This window comes from Rhodamnia argentea, chromosome 2 (genome assembly GCF_020921035.1).
Source record: "Rhodamnia argentea isolate NSW1041297 chromosome 2, ASM2092103v1, whole genome shotgun sequence".
NCBI lineage: Eukaryota > Viridiplantae > Streptophyta > Magnoliopsida > Myrtales > Myrtaceae > Rhodamnia > Rhodamnia argentea.
This window is the reverse complement of record NC_063151.1, coordinates 1,744,770-1,763,682: the sequence shown is the minus strand read 5'-3', so window position 1 is coordinate 1,763,682 and position 18,913 is coordinate 1,744,770. Positions and strand designations below refer to the sequence as shown.

Here is an 18,913-nt window from a genome sequence, read left to right as displayed (position 1 = left end):
GGAGCTTAAATTGACAAGCGGTGGACCCGAGCTTCCATGTAATTTTTAGCAATAATTGGAGGAAATCCTTGAAATTTACAATGCCATTAGGGGGTTACTTTCATTGTCAGTATATAGCCACAAAAAAAATTGAGAGGACGGAAAGAAATATTGCACAGACATAGTTCACCCTATTATTTGAGCAGTATATCTTTTATGAAAGCATGGCACGTTCTTCTTGAGGGCATATGGACTTGCAATATACAAAGAAATAAAAAAAAAAAGAAAAGAGATATCTTCACGTGTCCATGGGCTTGAGCAGAAAGAAAAAAAAAGCCACAAAAGGAAACAAAATCTTCTTTCTTTCTCATTAACCTAGACTCTGTCGCTTATAAAAGAGACCTATGAGCGATTGAAAAGGGGGTCGGCAATATTCTTAAAAAAAAAAGGAGAGCAAACACGAGAGTTGGAGAGAGGCATCTCTTTGGTGGTTTTCATCCTCGCTCAAAAGGTTTCATCCACGGAGTTCGCGGCTACGCACTCAAAAGAGTGTTCCACGAGAGAGTCAAAGAATTCTCTGACATCAACACTTATCTACACAAGTTCCCAGGGGGGGTGGCATTAAGATTAGTCAAATTCATATATGTGAGTCCAAGTGCTGTTTGCTCCTGCTCATTCTCTCCAATTTGTCCACTTGTGCTCGCACATCCATATTCACGAGACTTTTGACGATCTCTCCAAGGAACAACCACGTCGCTCTCTTCATAGGCCTACGCCAACGACCAAGCAGATTTCAATTCATGCTAAAGCGATCGACGAATTCCGACCAACGTCACAATAATCGTTCATCATCCGCGCAAGAGCATTCCCGAGCCTAGCCGCGAAGTGTTGTCGTTCTAAGGAGTCCCAAACTTGTGGTTGTTCCGAGGATTCCCAAGCCGAGCGTGCCTCCTGGCCTAGGCGATCGGTCCAACCTTGGTCGTCAAGATTCGGTAGTTCGAATTAGGAGAGCGAATCTTGGCAAAACAATTTGTTTAAGGTAAATTTCCTACCTTGGACTTTTGAATATTTTATTGCTTATCTTGGAATATATTTGCATATTTTAAACATATTTTGCATATCTTACCCATATTGCATCAAAGTGGATATCTTTTCCAAAATGCGGGTAGATTAGGAAAATTTCCTTTCCTAATCCGCAACTTGTCACATGATCAAGAAAGTCCATCTTTAAGATTATTGATGGAATACTCGATTAGGCAAGGATTTGAGTTCAATCGTTAATCGTAGGGTTACGAATTAAAGATCGACTCAAATATTCGCGAAATATTTCAAAACTTGATTGATATATCCACTTTCTTGATTGACATTGATTGGCATATTCACTTTCCTCATTTGATTTGAATTGCTTGATTGTCATATTTTTTTTTAGAATATACCCGTCGCATGATGTAATCTCAAAAATTCTAAAAAAATTGCATTCATTCACTTTGCATATCTGAAAATTGCATCTTTTAAAAAATAACATCATGTAGATATTGCATATCTAATTTTTTATTTAGGTTAGATTGCATACTAGAATAGAAATTGCATGTTTAAATAGAATCTTATGTTTAAAATGATATATCTTCAATATATTAGGGTTTAGGTCAATGTAAACTCTAAAATATACAAGATAAAAATTGTTTTGACATAGTTCTATTTTAGGAAATTAATTCATCCGAAAATATAAAAAAATCATTCATCCTTGCCATGTCATCCCCGGCACGTTATCCTCGCCACGTCATATTAGGTTGCATTTTAGCTTATATTGCGTATTAGAATTGCATGTCTAGGTTTTAATTAATTTACATGTCACGTAGTTAATTTAATTAAACCACGGTCTCACTTGCATATTAATTTAATTTGCATGTCATCTTGTTTAGTCTTGCATTTAATTCATAACATTGCATTGTATATAGTATAGTTTTTCATGCATTCATAAAAAAAAATCAAAAATAAAAGAACTATCTTGTGTGGCGCATGCTCCCTTGATTATATTGATTTACGGATGTTCATTAATTGATTGCGCACCCACATGTTAACCTTTGTTAGTGACTTAGGTTAAAATCAATTAATGTTGCCTTCTTAAATGATTTTTCATGAAATAAAATGGTACCGAAAGGGCGTTAGAGTAATCTGACGTAATCAAGTCCCCGAACTCTTAATCTACAGTTCGTAGAAATAAAATAGTTCTCCCACTATTTTATTTAGGTTTCTAATCGACCTACCATAAATGATTAGTGGCGGCTCCAAAATTAAAATACATTGCACATTAATCAATTCAATCTCAAGTTGCGATTTGGTATGGACTTGGGAGAGTCCGAGTTAGGTTGGTTAAATAATTAACTCGATAATCCATTAGCCTGGAAATTTTTCTGAATTTTTAGGTCGTGACAGCGAGATAGTTTTTTTTTTTTAATTTAAATAGTAGCTAAAACCGGTTCGGGTGGGTCTTCACCTAGAATCGGAAACCGGATCGGTTTCAACCGGTTTCCAAAAATTGGAACCCGTTCCCTAATCAATTTAAGCGAGAACCGATCCCCGACTCTGTTTTTCGGGTGGTCCGATTCGGGTTCTAGGTAAACTCGGTCCGGTTGCACACCCCTAATAGCGCCAACCGGTCAAATGGACTGCATTAGCAAAATTGCAAAAGGTTTATGACTCAATTGACAAAAAATGAAAAATTTAGGATTGAATTGTCACAATTGCAATAGGTTTAGGATTTTTTTGATAATTTTCACAGCTTTTATCATGCCATCTCATCAATCTACTTCTAATTGTAGCAAATTATATTCTGAGTTTTGGTAGGTTTTGATCATGCCATCTCATCAATCTTTTGAGCGATTTAGTCTGCGATTTTGGCATAAGTCATCTTTGAATGGCATACCTAATTGCTACGAACTGGGTTTTCAATTGAGAAACCTCCAACGGTCATCGAATCTATATGCCAAAAAATGCCTGACCTGCAAGCCTGACTATTTTGCAGGATCAAGACTTTGGTTCCGCTCCCTCTCTTTCGTAGCTTTAACACCTAACGAAATTTGGCTCATATACTTAATTGAGTCGGATCCAAGCTTCTGCGTCATTTAGATACGAGCCTCTACGCACTTAATTGAACTCGTCAAATTCTTGGGTTTAATTTTGTTACCGTCAAAATCTTTTTGGTATATTTTCAACTTCTAAGAGCTGGAATGGAAGAAGGGAAGAGAGGAAGCTAGGTTGACAACTCTGGATTGCGTAGTTTGATAAAAAAAAAATTAACAGGTTTTGTGAAAGAATTTGAAATATAGTTATGAGTGAATATTTGTGCCGTGGGATTCTCCTATATGGCGGCATAGAAAGAATATAGAACATGGGGTACAAGCTCGACAAATGTCTCAACTGTTGGGCTGTGGTTCATACTTCCAATTGACAGGAAATCACGGGAGTCCCATTCTTGTGATTGAGGAATGTAATAAAAAGACGCGATGTGCTAGTTATAGTGGAATCATTTGCTGGACGTAGTGTTACTTTAAGGGTGAATCAAGATAAAATATTATATCTCAACTTCTCTTTCTTGCTTGTACGCCTTATTTCGTTGTGATTGTACGCCGAATCCTAATATCGGCAATGGTTCGAACAAGAGCAAGAACAAACTGAGGTACCACTAACTTTCCAATAGTTTTATCTTTGTTTTTTCATGTGCTTTTCCAATTCGCGCACTTTAAATTCCCGTGTAATTACGTTTCGTTGTACTTCTAATTCCAACCATTTCAATTTCAAGTAATTTTCGTTCCAATGCAGCTTAGTTTTCGTTGCACTTAAATTCATAGACTTCACGCTCAGTCTAGCCCGATCCGTGCGGTTTGTGCTCGAGTCAGTAGTTTTCCAAACGTCTGAAGAGAAGTTCGGACTGCCTTTGGGGCATGCCCATTTTAGCAACAATCTATTAGGGCATGCCGGTAGATCTATTTTCACAAACACAAGGAAAGTTTCAATGTTTAGGACACTCATCACCCACACACTATGTTTGTCATGCAGGAGCTGAATGGAAATTTCGATTCTCATTCCTGTGTCGACGTTTTAAATTGACCTACATTTGAAAAATGGAGGTACTTGATTAGAAAAAAAAGAAAAAGAAAAAGGTTTAGGTACATGATTGTAAAAGGGGTAAAAGTTCAGGTACTTCTGATGTTTTTACCATCATTTGATTCTAATGACCGCAAGCAAGGCTACGATGGTTTGGGCGAGGGCCTGGCGACTCTCGTTGGCCACAGTAAGGGGAAAAAAAGAAAGAAAAAAAAAGGAAAAATGAAGAAAAATGAAAAAATATAATTAAAAAATTGGCCGCGTCCATGATTTATGGGCAAAAATGGCCAAATGAACTCAATTGAAAAAAGGTGCAAAGATTTAGTGCTCAATTGACAAAATTAAAAAAATTTAGCACTGAATTGACAAAAGTGCAATAAGTTTAGGAGTTTTTGAACAGTTTCTCACTTTTGTGGACACATCCAATGAATACTTTCTTGATTATCGGCTCTAAGTGACTATAGTTTAGGCGTTCACATCAACAAAGGTTCGTTGGCTCTTGGCAATGAAATAAGCCCGTCAAGAAGAGATGAGAAGAAGCGGAAAGGAGGAGGCCACGTTCCACATCGTGATAGCAAAGCTAACGTGCTTGTCGCATGCATGTATTACATTCCTTTCGTCATTAAGTTATGTCAAAGGCTAATTTCGTAGTGTATGAGTTCTAAAACCTTAAATCACTTAGGCTTTGTTCGTTTCGCGAAAAACAACTTACTGAAAAATGGTTTTTGGATTTTCCGTTGTTCGGTTCACGAAAAATAAATAAAGTCAAGGAAAACATTTTCCACCCACGGAAAAACGCTGTCAAAAGTGGGGAAGATACTTTTCTTTTTTGGAGAAGAGGAAAACATTTTCCCTCATCTTTCCTCCCTTCACTCCTTCACATTCCTTTTCTTTTTAATTCTTTTTTGTTTTTTTCTTCCTCTGCGGGCCACGGCAATAGCCGGCGAGCTTGAGCCTCACCGGCCTTTCCAAATCCGGCGAGGCTCTCCTCGTCCTTGCCCGATGACCTCGCCCGCGACTAGCCGAAGAAGAAGGGAAAAGAAAAAAAAAGGAAAAAATATATATAAAAATAAAATTTTGATTTTTTAATAAAAAGTCTTCCACCAAAAAAATAAATAAATCAATCAATTTTTTACAAAATAAAAATAAAAGATAAACAAAATAAACTAACAAATAATTAAAAAGAGTGCACTGAGAAAAATCTGATTTTTCATACCTAATGGTGAAAGATATTTTCCAGTTCATTTTCATATTTATTGAACACCACGGAGCCTAATATTAAGGTATTCTTCTTTGTTATTTACATTCAATTTTTAAATATTAAATATATTAGGGTGTGGTTCATACTCTCCAGAGAATTTTATAATTTAAACTCATATCTTTTCATTAGTAGTTTGAACTTGGCCTCATGAATAGTTACTACTATATATACTATTTTTCGCTTGTAATTGAGTAATGTAACGAAAAATGTGATGTGTTAACTATAGTGAAATCCTCTGCTAGACGCAACTCTAGTTTAAACATGAATCATGATAAAATCTCGTGTCTCGATTTCTCGATTTTTCTTTCTTGTTTTACGTTTTACTTTATTGTGATTGTGATTGTACGACGAATCCTAACAATATAAAAGGGTCTTTTTATATTATGATTTGATTGTGACCTATTTGCAAAGGTCTATCAACAACATAAAATCATAGAATGAGAACAACAGTTCAATCCCATGTTCAAAAGATAAGTTGGGAAAAAACACAAGACAAAATTGTTTTTCATTAGATGGACGAAAAGAATAAACTAAAGAGGAAAACAGAAAATAAGTGAAAAGGAGATTGTGGAGAATCTTATGTTCTTTTGAGAAAAACGCAAGGAACAAATTTGCAAAATGAAAAATCGAAAATGACATTAAGTGGTACCGAATAGACAAACCACAAAATGACACGTGGCGAAATGCGGTATAGATATACCACTTCAATGTTTTCAAAGAATTTCAAGGTCCTTTTGATATGGCTACTGGGAATCAGGCCCTTATAAATTCAACTGATCCAAAGGTTCAATCAGATTCTTAGCAAGCAGCAACCATATTATTATCTCGGGCTTTAAGATTACAATATAGACATGAATCAATCCCTTTGCAAACCATGCTATGTACAGTCGTGTCCCCCCCTTACATCATGCAATTTGATCAGGAATTTACCAGATGACAATATTCAGTTGCAGCACTCTCATGTGACTCAAAGACTTATAGACACGACGAGCGGGGACTCGCCCTCATCAACGACAAAGCTCTTCGTAGTCCGTTTAGCAGTGGTAACGATCGTGACGTCGTATGTCCCGTGGAATCCTCTGAACGCAAACTCGCCTTGTTCGTCAACATGTCCATGAGCATGAGACGACCACTCCTTCCTGAGTGCGAGGTATCTCTTGCCGGCTTCATTGACATCCCCCTCCGCGTTGACCAGGTGCGCGTTGTCTCGGCTCATAAACAGCTCCCAGAAGCCCCACAGCATTATCCCATCGACTGCAGCATGTGCAAATGCTTCTCGGAGCATGACTTCCAGATCATCAGCTCGTACGTACTCATTAACAGAGGACACATCGAGCTCAGTGAACCATATCGGAAGGCCGAGAATGCCCAGCTTATCCAAAGCCGAACTAACAATTGGTCCCACTGGACTATCTATATGCCCTTGAATCCCGATTCCGCCAACCGGTGAGCCTTGTTCCTGTAGATCAAGAATCTGTTCTATGTAGCTCTCAGGGCATGACTTGGGATCGCACCCATCTTCCACATGGTAATCATTCACAAACAGTGAGGCAGAAGGATCTAGTCGGTGTGCTGTCTTAAACATATTTGCTCGGATATCTTTTCCCAATCTACCTTGAAAGAATGATCCGTGCAGCATCTCGTTGTTCACATCATAGTGATTGAACTTGCCCTTGTAGCGAGAAAGAAGCCCGTTTAAACGGTTTTGAACAGCGCTCATCAAGTCATTGTTGTTGAGGGATCGGACCCATGACTGAACCATGCTCTCCACTTCCCAAAAGATACAATGGCCTCTGGTTTCTATGCCGTGGTTCTTACACAAGTCAAGCATCTCATCGGCATCCCGGTAGTTAAAGTTTCCCTTTTGAGGCTCCGTCCAGTACCACTTCAATTCATTCCCAAAAACAGCCCAGTTGAAATTCTTTACGAAGAAATCAACAAAATCTTCGTTATCTATGTTTGTTCTGCTTATGCACGAGCCAAACGGAAAACTGTTTTGTGTCTGTTTGACAATCACGGTAGCATCAAGCAAGCTGCTTGAATCCGCACCAGAAAACTTCAAGACAACATCACGCTTACGGAGCTGCCATAGTGAATGAAAGGAAAACACAAAAATTAGAAACCAACGCAAATGACTTTGCGAATCTGTAAGAGCCATTCTATCTAGGGTGAAAAGGAAGAGTGGAAGCATATAACTCCAATCGACAAGTTAATGACACAATTTGGACAATGCAAGCTCGTGGTAAAAAGTAGACTGTCTCTTTGTCAAAAGAGAAATCTATGTCGGTTAAAGTTTGCATTGGGAAATGTCATCAATCCAGTTAAGCCATGACACCCATTGATTAATCATTATACCACAAATCTTGCACTAAAGTTATTCTGGGAAGTTACCTTATCAGTCAGATTTTTCAGATGCTTAAACCTCGCATGTCGATCAACAGGGAATATTTGAACCCCTGCAACCATCAAGTCAACACCTGAAGCAGGACCCTGGATGTAGACCATGACCTTTGATGGTTGCTTTTCGATTCTGAATGAACCACTAAGTTCATGCCATCTGTCATCATTAGCCTCGACTTGTCCACCATTCACCCATTGGTTGTCCACACCAAGTGCAACATTAATATTTTGAGGACCACTTGCACCAGAACCTATCCGTACCCAAGTGGAAACTTGATATGTCAAAAAGAGTTTGAGCTTATCAGTGATCATCTGAGCAGGGCCCATCCAAGTGTCTGTGCGATTTGTCACGAGGATGTAACGGCCACTCAAAGGTTCATGAGGCCCAAGCGAATCTCTTGCCACTGGGGGAAGAATGTGCGGCGAACCAGTTTGAATGTTCAAAGTGCAGCTACCAAGGGGGAACCATCCATTAGTCCCATTGTTTAGGTCACTGTTCTCAATTATATTTACTCCAAAAGCTGGATTCTGCAAAATGAAGAGTGGGGGATGGGTGCTCAAAAATACAGGTTTGATTTCTAGAAAAGCAATTTTTAGAATGTCTAAGGGAATCTTCAGACATTAATGACATGGAGAACATATATCAGTCGAAAAATTCGATAGCTACAAACCTCAATAATTGGTGGAGGAGAAGGAGCAGCTTTTGCTGCATGCCTCACTGTTAAGCTGTTCACAAGAATATCGGTACCCGCAGGTGGACCTTCAATGTAGATAATAACTTTTGACGGGGAACTATTCAAGAGAAACTTCCCCTGCATTTGTGTCCAGTCCTTGTCTGTTGCTTGCACCCTTCAGAGAAATAAAATAGTTGAAGCAATTAAGGGGCATGAAATAAAATCATTGATACAGGATACTAGCAGCTACGGAAAAGAGAATAAAAGATCTTTCTCATGGATGAAAAAAACGAAGGTTTCGCAAGAAATAATTGACCATTTCGGTCCTTTTGGACGCTCTAGGATGAGAGAAGCTTGGCCTACCATTCCATTTTCCTCTGTCCTTGGTATCACTGGCTATAACCATATGAAGAGTATTTGGGTGAGGGGAATTCAAACTTACTTGGCTATGCCTATGTACTGCTCACGGAGATCTGGCATTTGGGTCCACAGTGTGATCTGGACGCCAGTGCTGCTGACATTGTTACCAAATATACGAACCAGTGCAGTGACTTCATAAGCACGTTTTCTTTGCAGCCTTCCAGTAACTTCTTGCTGAATCCCATTCCAGGTCTGGGTCCGTTCTGCTGCAGATGCAAAGTACTTCCCGGACTGTGGAACTATCTTCCCATCAGCCATAGAGTCGTGTAAGAAAATCTTACAACCTCTCCCAGCCCAATTGTTCAATCCATCATCAAATATGGGATTAAGGATGATGTTCTCATCACCAGCAGCTATGCATTCCCTGTCCACTCTCTTTCGCCGCACATAAAGAGGAAACTGTTAACAATTTAAGTTCCATTTTTTATAATTCCGAAGCTATTAAAAGAGGAAAGTTTTTTTTTTTTGGTAAGGGTAAAAGAGGAAAGTTTTTGTTTTCATTTCTCCTTAGAATGCCTAATTACCTCTTTTCCGTTTGCACTTGGACACGTTATCACCACTGATTTTATAAGTAAGTCTATTCCAGGAGAAGGCCCTTCAAGGTAAAAGACAACTTGGTTTGGCATACTTGACAAAGAAAATGAGCCCTCCACCTTGTCCCACCTCTCTTTTGATACAGAAGTTCTGCAGCAGGTCAGTTTGGTTAAATTGTTCACAGCTTTGGTGATTTGAGAAGATGTAGCTACTTATGATGCAAGAAACCTTACATTCCAATGCGCTTATATGTAGTTGCACAATCTTGGTATTCTAGCCTCAGACTTGCCAATACATCAGCAGAGCCTTGAAGAGACCCCGACACTCCAACACAGGCAGAAACAGAATAAGTGGAACCTGGAGAAACCTTGCTTGTGATGTCTTGTTCCAATCCTTGCCAGCATTCTTTTCTATTTGTAACCACAGCATAGGAATCACCCGATTCTCCAGAGACCACCCAGCTTTCACAGCAATTGGGACGCCAAGAATGCATTCCAACAGCGAAATTATGATTCTGTATGATATTTGTCCCTTGACTACTGCTTGAGTTGGCCATGACCTGGTTCAGATACTGCTGGGAGTAATCGATTTCAGAATTTCATAATTCTTAAGCTTAAGCTGCACATTCAAAATATCAACATGCAATGCTGGTTCTCCAAAGTAGGACAAAAAGGGAATGCTCTAACAAATGACTGATCAAGTAACTGACAAAAACAGGAGATAGTATGGGTTATTCTGTTGTCCTACTAACAATGATACTCAATATCAGGGTCCAGGCCAATATGCAGTCTCTCAGCATATTAAAGACTGGCAGTAAGTTTGACTTTGGCAGTTGACGCACTCATAAAGTGATCTATGAGAGAGCACATTGTTTGTTTCTGAATAGATCTGGCCATCCTACCAAATCTACACGAAAGCCATTTGAATTGCATGTATTCCCGTAAAGCGAGATCAAGGAGAACCACCACCGCAAAGCCACAAACAGGCTAAACAAAAACAATAATTTCAGTATGAGATTGCAAGCTAAAATGCTGAGGCTGAACAAAAGGAGGAAGCGAGTACCTACCTCTGAGTTGTCGCTAGCACTTATAGTCTTTCGGTTATCAGCAGTCTCTTTGGATACCTTATAAGTCACAGGGATCAGGAAAAGGAAAAGAGAACGACAATGTCGTTAAACAAAGGCAAAAAAACAAAAACTGAAATAGGATCTCAGTCGACACCACTAACAATACCAGATCTTCAAGAGAAGGACAGGGAGAAGAGCTACCTGATGGCTCCGGTGCTTGGGATGGGTTTGGGCAAGACTTGTGAAGCAGCAGGGACAAACCCTTCTCATTTTATAGACTCTGCAACAAGATGATCAAGTGAAGCATAAGAAAAGAGCGGGACCACCCTATCCGCACAAAAAATTCATTTGGAAGCCCAGAAAAACCCTTCTTTTAATCTGGGCAATCAAGACAGAGAAAACCCATCAATGTCGATCGTGAGTACTGATTCCAGAAGCATTTTGTTTACCTTGTCAAAGATTACGTCGAAAAGCCGCATTCCTCTGCGGTGGGGCTAACGGAGCATCATCTAGAACAAACAGAATTGCTTCTGGGTAAGGGTGACGCTCCATCAATTCTCGGCTCGTTTTTGCTTTGTCTTGCAGATTTGAGTTGTAGCCCAACTTGCGCTTCGGATGCTTGTATTGGAAATGAAGGTTCTCATTCCTTCCGGGATTCAAGACTCCTTAATCTATCCTTGTTTCGAGGTCCCCCTGCTATTTTTTCGTAGTCATCGATTTGAAAGGAAACATAGCTGGTATCCCATCTTTGTGAATTGGGTGAAATCTAATTTTCTCGAGAAGTCGAACATCCAATCAATGTGGTTTAAGTACATTAACTTAGCATTTCTGGGTCGCGATAATTTGCAGGTCATAATTTGCTCGGTTGGAGTCGTGGCTAACGAAAGAGACAGCAGCACCAGCAGTTAGCACCAGAGACTTGCAAGACATCCTGCTCGACGGGCACTGTATTTCTGCAATAAATTTAACATCTCCATTGTCATCTCCAGCTAAAACCTTGCTATCAAATCTGGTAAAGAGCACCTTCAGCCGGCAATCCCAATAGAGAGACCAATTCAATTCATATTCTGCGGTCGGGTGATCAACAAAAGCTTTGCATTAAAACCCCCGAGCCAGCAAACTTGTGCAGTTGTGCAGACCCCCCACAACCCAATCAAGCAAAAGGGTCCACCAGAGGTGGATTGGTCCTGAAAGCCCAGGCCCATAGCCCATGTCGATAGCTCCGGACACGTGGATGGCGAAACCGTGCCGGGAAAAACGAGCTGCCTCCACCCCTGAGAGCGAACATACCTCTGATGGAGTCGGCTGGAGAATTTGGGGCTTCCCTCGCGGACCACCTAAGTTGGTCCGATGAGACGACGGCACTTTTCTGATCATGGAACTCAAAAGCGACGTGGTTGTGAGGAGTGCTGGCGGCCTCAAACCAGCCGGAAGCGGCAGGGGGGATGAAGACGGCGCCACCATTTGATACGTGAACCTGCAAGCTGGTCACTTGCAGTAACCAAGAGAAAAAACGAAACACCTATTAACTGCAACCTGGAGCTTCCCTGAGATGTCCCAAGCGAGACTAAGTTCCAGGTAGCAAAACTCGAAGTCTCTACTTAGAATGTCCCAACAAAGAGGGTGTTACAATTCAAAACAACTCTAGTCTCTCCCTAGGAAGTTCCAAACAAAAGAGCATAACATGACAACATGATATAACCAAAAGTCACACCACATAGAAAATAGGATGAAGTTTATCGAGGGTAGTTTCGTCATTTTATCATAAAACTAAAGTTGTTAGTTTTTGTTGTCCTACATTTTAATTTTTAGATTATAAATATATGAAGAAAATAAATGTATTAAAAAAAGCTAGAAAGAATTTTCACTATTTGGATTTGATTGTATAATATCGCAAAGGTCTATCAACAAAATAAAATCGTATTACAAGAATGGAGGTACAATTTTATCTTCAAAAATATAAAAAGCAAAAGCAAAGATTTAGAATATATTTTCCTAAAATTAATCGTCTATATCACTAATAAAAGTGAATCAACGAAAAATATTTGCATCATCAATGGAAATATTTAGACATAAATGCTATGGATAATAAAAGAAAATTCATTGACTAATTATTTCAAGCGATATAAGCGAGTAAAAAAATGTTTTTCAAAACCATTTATCTTGTGCAAAACAAGCGATAAATAAAAGAGGATATTGTGGAAAATCTTATTGTTTTGAGGAAACAAAACAGGAACAAAATATGAACAGAAACGCCAAATCACAACTCATTTGAACTTTGAAGGGTCAGTAAAGTTCTCAGAAAGCAGCAACCATATCTTATCTTATTGTATTAAAAGTACAATAAAGATGATGATATGAATCGATCCCTTTGCAAAGAATGCTATGTACAGTCAAGTACCCGCTTGCATCCTGCAATTTGGTCAAGAACACCAGAGATGAATGACAATATTCAGTTGCCAACACTCCCATGCTCACGCGAAAGACTTATAGACACGACGAGCGGGGACTCGCCCTTCTCGACGACAATGCTCTTTGTTGTCCGTTTAGAAGTGGCAATGATCTCGACATCGAATGTCCCGTGAAAGCCTCTGAACACGAACTCGCCCTGTTCGTCAACATGTCCGTGAGCATGAGAGGACCACTCTTTCCTGAGGGCGAGGTATCTCTTGCCGGCTTCATTGACATCCCCCTCGGCATTGACCAGGTGGGCATTGTCCCGGAACATCAGCAGCTCCCAGAATCCCCACAGCACTATCCCATCCACTGCAGCATGGGCAAATGCTTCCCGAAGCATGACTTCCAGATCATCAGCTCTTACGTGCTCATTAACAGAGGAAACACCGAGCTCAGTGAACCATATCGGAAGGCCAAGAATGCCCAGCTTATCCAAAGCTGAACTGACGATTGGTCCCACTGGACTATATATATGCCCTTGAATCCCGATTCCGCCAACAGGTGCGCCTCGCTCCTGTAGATCAAGAATCTGTTCTATGTAGCTCTCAGGGGATGATTTTGGATCGCACCCATTTTCCACATTGAAATCATTCACAAATAGTGTGGCAGATGGATCTAGTTGGTGTGCGGTCTTAAACATATTTGCTCGGATATCTTTTCCTAATCTTCCTTGAAAGAATGATCCGTGCAGCATCTCGTTGTTCACATCATAGTGATTGAACTTGCCCTTGTAGCGAGAAAGAAGCCCATTCAAACGGTTTTGAAGTGCGCTCATCAAGTCATTGTCGTTGAGGGATCGGAGCCATGCCTGAACCGCGCTCTCGACTTCCCAAAAGATACAGTGGCCTCTGGTTTCAATGCTGTGGCTCTTACACAAGTGGAGCATCTCATCAGCATCCCGGTAGTTAAAATTTCCCTGTTGTGGCTCTGTCGAGTTCCACTTCAATTCATTCTCGAAAACAGCCCAGTTGAAGTTCTTTATAAAGAAATCAACAAAATCTTCGTTATCTATGTTTGTTCTGCTTATGCAGGAGCCAAATGGAAAACTACTTTGTGTCTGTTTGACGATCACGGTAGCACCAAGCAAGCTGCTTGAATTCACACCAGAAAACTTCAGGACGACATCACGCTTACGGAGCTGCGAGGTAATGAAAGGGAACATGAAAAAATTAGAAACATGTTAATATAGTATTAACTCGGTCATATATCCAAGTAACTCAATCTAAGTAAATTATGAGCTTACTCTGCCATTTCAATAGCAGGGAGCTATTACTCAATGTGAACAGAAGTTATTCCGCGAATTGTATGTCCAATCCTCTCTTATATGTAGGTGATCAATGGCAAGATTTTAAATAACAAGTTCGAAGATATTCTAAGCAGCAAAATTCTAGGAGCCATCATCTTGCTAGGGCATAAAAGAGAGAGTGCAGGCATATCATCAATTTATAGACAACTCAGAAAATTCAGGTGCGTGGGAAAAAAAGAGACCATCTTTTTGTCGAAAGAGAAATCTATGTCGGTTAAAGTCAGCATTGTAAATGTGATCGACCACGACACCAATTCATTAACCATTATACCATCAATCTTGCACTAAAGTTATTCCTGGAACTTACCTTATCAGTCTGCTTTTTCAAATGCTTAAATCTCGCATATCGATCGACAGGGAAAATTTGAAACCCTGAAACCATCAAGTCGACACCCGAAGCAGGACCTTGGATGTAGACCATGACCTTCGAGGGTTGCTTTTCAATTCTGAATGAGCCGCTAAGTTCAAGCCATCTGTCATCATTAGCCTCGACTTGCCCGGCATTGACCCATTGGCTGTCCACAGTAAGTGCAACGCCAATATTTTGAGGACCATTTGCACCAGAATCTATCCGGACCCACGCGGAAACTTGATATGTCAGAAAGAGTTTGAGCTTATTAGTGATCATCTGAGCAGCGCCCATCCAAGTCTGAGTGCGATTTGTCACAAGGATGTAATGGCCACTCAAAGGTTCATGAGGCTCAAGCGATTCTCCTGCCAATGGGGGAAGAATGTGTGGTGAACCAGTTTGAACGCTCAAAGTGCAGTTACCAAGGGGAAGCCACCCATTAGTCCCATCATTTAGGTCACTGTTCTCCAGTATATTTACTCCAAAAGCTGGATTCTGCAATATGAAGAGCGGCAGTCAGGTGCTCAACATACTTGTCTCATTTCTAGAATAAGCAACTTCCAGAATGTCAAAGACAATCTTCAAACATTGATGATATGGAGAAGAAATATCAGCTGGAAACTTCGACGGCTACAAACCTTGATAATTGGTGGAGGAGAAGGAGCAGCTTTCGCCGCATGCTTTACTGTTAAGCTGTCCACAAGAATATCAGTACCCGCAGGTGGACCTTCAATGGAGATGATTACTTTCGACGGGCAACTATTCAAGAGAAACTTCCCCTGCATTTGTGACCAATCCTTATCTGTTGCTTGCACTCTTGAGAGAAATTAAAAAGCGATTTAGGGGCATATGTGAAAAATTATTAGATACAGGATACTAGCAACTATAGAAAAGAGAATAAAACCTCTTTCTAATGACCCAAAAATTGAAGGTGATTGCAAGAAATAATCAACCATGTCCTTCCATCTGGAAACTCTAGGAAGAGAGGAGCTTGGCTTACCATTCCATTTTCCCTTTGTCCTCGGTATCACTTGCTATAAGCACATGAAGTTTCTTTAGGTGAGGGGAATCTAAACTTACTTGCCTAAGCCTAAGTACTGCTCACGGAGATCTGGCATTTGGGTCCACAGTGTGAGCCACACGCCATTGTTGCTTACGTCAGTACCAACTATACGAACCAGTGCAGTGACCTCATAAGCAAGTTTTCTTTCCAGCCTTCCAGTAACTTCTTGCTGAATCCCATTCCAGGTCTGTGTACGCTCTTTTGCAGATGCAAAGTACTTCCCAGACTGTGGAACAATCTTCCCATCTGCCATAGAGTCCTCTAGGACGATCTTGCAACCTCTACCAGCCCAATTGTTCAATCCATCATCAAATACGGGATTGAGGATAATGTTCTCATGATTAGCAGCAATGCATCCCCTGTCCACTCTCTTTTGCAGAACACAAAAAGAAATTATTCAGACAACTGTCAACAGCTTAAAATGTCCCCATCTTCTTCAATTCTGAAGCTATTAATTAGAGGTAATTTTTTTTTCCTTGAAATGTGTCATTACCTCTTTTCCATTTGTGCTTGTACAAGTTATCACCACTGATTTTATAAGTAAGTCTATTCCAGGAGATGGCCCTTCAAGGTAAAAGACAACTCGGTTTGGCAGACTTGATAATGAAAATGTGCCCTCCACCTTGTCCCACCTCTCTTTTGATACAGAAGTTCTGCAGCAGATCAATTTGCTCAAATTGTTCACTGCTTTGGTGATTTGAGAAGACATAGGTACTTATAATGTAAGAAACCTTACATTCCAATGCGCTTATATGTGGTTTCACCATCTTGGTGTTCTAGCCTTAGAGTTGCCAAGACGTCAGCAGAGTCTTGAAGAGACCCCGACACTCCAACACAGGCAGAAACAGAATAAGTGGTACCTGGAGAAACCCTGCTTGTGATGTCTTGTTCCAATCCTTGCCAGCATTCTTTTCTATTAGTAACCACAGCATAGCAATCACCCGAGCCTGCAGAGACCACCCAGCTTTCACAGCAAATGGGGTGCCAAGAACGCATTCCACCAGAGAAATTATGATTCTGTATGATATTACTCCCTTGGCTACCGCTTGAATTGGCCATGACCCGGTTGAGATACTGCCGGGAGTAACCTGTTTGAGGACATCATTACTCTTAAGCTTCAACTACAAATTCAGAACGTTGACATGCAATGCTGGTTTTCCTAAATAGGAGAAAAGGGAACACTTTTAACAAATGTCTGATCAAGTAACCGATCCACGAAGCAATTAGCTGTTCCAGCCCTAGTCTAGGCCATTATTGATGGTCATGCTCATGCCACCTGACCTCATTGTCCACATTTTTCTTGATCTATTGCACAAAATTCGACAAAAATGCGAGACTGTGGATCATCCTATTGTCCTATTAACATTGATATTCAATATCAGTGTCCAGGTCCATAATGCAACAACAAATCTATGAGCTTCTCAGCATGCCATATAGACAGGCAATAAGTTGGAGTTCGACAGTGATAGATCACAGCGCACAGTGCTTACAGTACTCTTCAAGAGGAGAACATACCTGATGACCCCAGTGCTTGGGACGGGCTTCTGGAAAACGAACTTGTGAAGCAGCAGGGACGAACGCTTCTCGTTCTACAGACTCTGCAGCAAGATGCTCAAGTGAAGCATAAGAAAAGAGCGGGATCCACCTGTACACAAAAATTTTCCCTATGAAATCCCAAACATAAAACCCAAAAAAGACCAAAAGACAAGAACCCAGAAAAACCCTTTCTCTTATCTGGGCTTAACCAAGACACAGAAAATTCATCAGAACCGAAAATCCCCTGCACAGATCCTCCATACCTCGATTGTGCATAAATCTTTGTAAATTTGTGCAATCTCTGTTTGTAGTCATATTGATCTGAATGAAAATAAACTTGTCATTCCCCTGGCGAATTGGGTGAGAGGTCAATTTCGACAAGTCAAACACCCAATCAATGTGATTTAAGCATGCTAACCTAAGCCTTTCCGGGTGGCGATAATTAGCAGCTCATAATTCGCAACAGCAATTAGCACCAGAGACTTGGAAGACTGGCAGTGTTTTACTGCAATAAATTTAACCTCTCTATTAACATCACCAGTTAAAACCTTGCCAGCAATCTGGTGAAGAGCACCTTGGGTCAGCTTGTCTATTATCTAAGAAACTAATTTACAAGTGGTGGAATCCAAAAAATTCAAATTGGTTCATTCGTGCCACATTTACCCATTAATGATTTTTGTGTCACAAATAATATTCAGTATACATGTGTCACATTTAGCCTAAACTGGTGTATCTATAACGCATTGGCCCAAAATTAATTTTTGGATAAAAGAAATCTCCAACTAGTACAACCGGATCACATTTACCTCAAACGGACGCATTGCTACCACATTTACCCACAAAAATTTCAAATTTACCACAAATTCGGGTAAATGGGATGCAAGTGAACCCGTTTGGAATTTTGTTTTTTTTTTTTTTTTTGCACATAAATTAGGTTGAGGCCAATGCAACACGGGTGCACAGGTTTGACAGTTTTTGCGACATAAAAGTTAGTTTAGGATAAATATGATATGGATATATCGATTTGGAGTTTTTAGTGGTGTTAGGCTATTAGCCCACCAGAAAACAGGTCCAATGCCCACATACTTCTACGGAAATAAGGATTCAGAAATCTAAGGCAAAGCCTCCAAAGCTTCCACAATTCCCATGGGGTCATCTCCTACAGGACGTATGACGTGTGTAATGCGGGGGAGGAAACTCTCCATGGAAAATAGAATGTTACGTGGGTAACGAACAAGATGCCATTGATCTTGAAAGCCCAGGCCCGTGTACGAACCAAGCCCATGTGGATAGCTCTTCATGGGAATGTCTGCGGACCCCGTTTGACAGTGTCCCTAGAAATCTTGAGGTGCACGACGAGTTCTACACAGGCCACTGGCTGGCTTCTGCCTCGTCTCTACACGGTCAGGAACATTCACTCTCAGTCATTTGTACTCTTTCATTAGACCAGTTTCGTATTTTGGTATATACAGTAACAATTGACATGTGATGCGAAATCAAACTCGGTCGTGCAACACGTAGTTTGCAACCATCGTAATCTCAAAAGAAACCGATGAGACAAACAAAATGGGGAAGTGGAGAGAGAGAAAATCGACTACAAAGGCGAAATCTGTTCGATTCTTCTCATAGCATGGGGAACAGATAGTAGAAGATTAGAGTTCAAGGACCAAACTGAACAAAAATCAAAAGTGCGTGAACTTTTTTTGGTATTAGTCACAGTTACAAAGGTCCATTGCAATGGCATCCTGGCATGATTAAAGG

General features: G+C 40.4%; 1 protein-coding gene across 11 annotated transcripts; it reads right to left on the bottom strand.

Moving 5' to 3' along the window:
• Nucleotides 1-6,121: 6,121 nt before the first annotated feature.
• Nucleotides 6,122-17,676, bottom strand: LOC115746254 (endo-1,4-beta-xylanase 1-like). 11 transcript variants are annotated; one of them, XM_048273798.1, is made up of 9 exons: nt 10,821-11,497; nt 10,643-10,764; nt 10,442-10,498; nt 9,609-9,946; nt 9,366-9,525; nt 8,864-9,216; nt 8,419-8,596; nt 7,739-8,275; nt 6,122-7,430 (listed from the first exon to the last, which is right to left on the bottom strand). In XM_048273798.1, exons 2-9 carry the CDS (start codon nt 10,709-10,711, stop codon nt 6,315-6,317), a joined length of 2,808 nt encoding a protein of 935 aa, XP_048129755.1. In that variant the 5' UTR covers nt 10,712-10,764; nt 10,821-11,497; the 3' UTR covers nt 6,122-6,314. The 11 variants fall into 11 exon arrangements, with proteins under 11 accessions (XP_048129755.1, XP_048129754.1, XP_030537815.1 ...); XM_048273797.1 differs by having other exon boundaries at nt 10,643-10,766; nt 10,826-11,497; XM_030681955.2 differs by having other exon boundaries at nt 10,643-10,763; nt 10,891-11,497.
• Nucleotides 17,677-18,913: the final 1,237 nt, after the last annotated feature.

Excerpts from the sequence above, each read along its gene's own strand:
- LOC115746254 (XM_048273798.1), bottom strand. The coding sequence starts at position 10,711 with ATGAGAAGGGTTTGTCCCTGCTGCTTCACAAGTCTTGCCCAAACCCAT. Across the intron at positions 8,597-8,863 it reads CAGTACATAGGCATAGCCAA|GGTGCAAGCAACAGACAAGG; the intron begins GTAAGTTTGAAT and ends ATTTCTCTGAAG. Across the intron at positions 8,276-8,418 it reads CTCCTCCACCAATTATTGAG|AATCCAGCTTTTGGAGTAAA; the intron begins GTTTGTAGCTAT and ends TTCATTTTGCAG.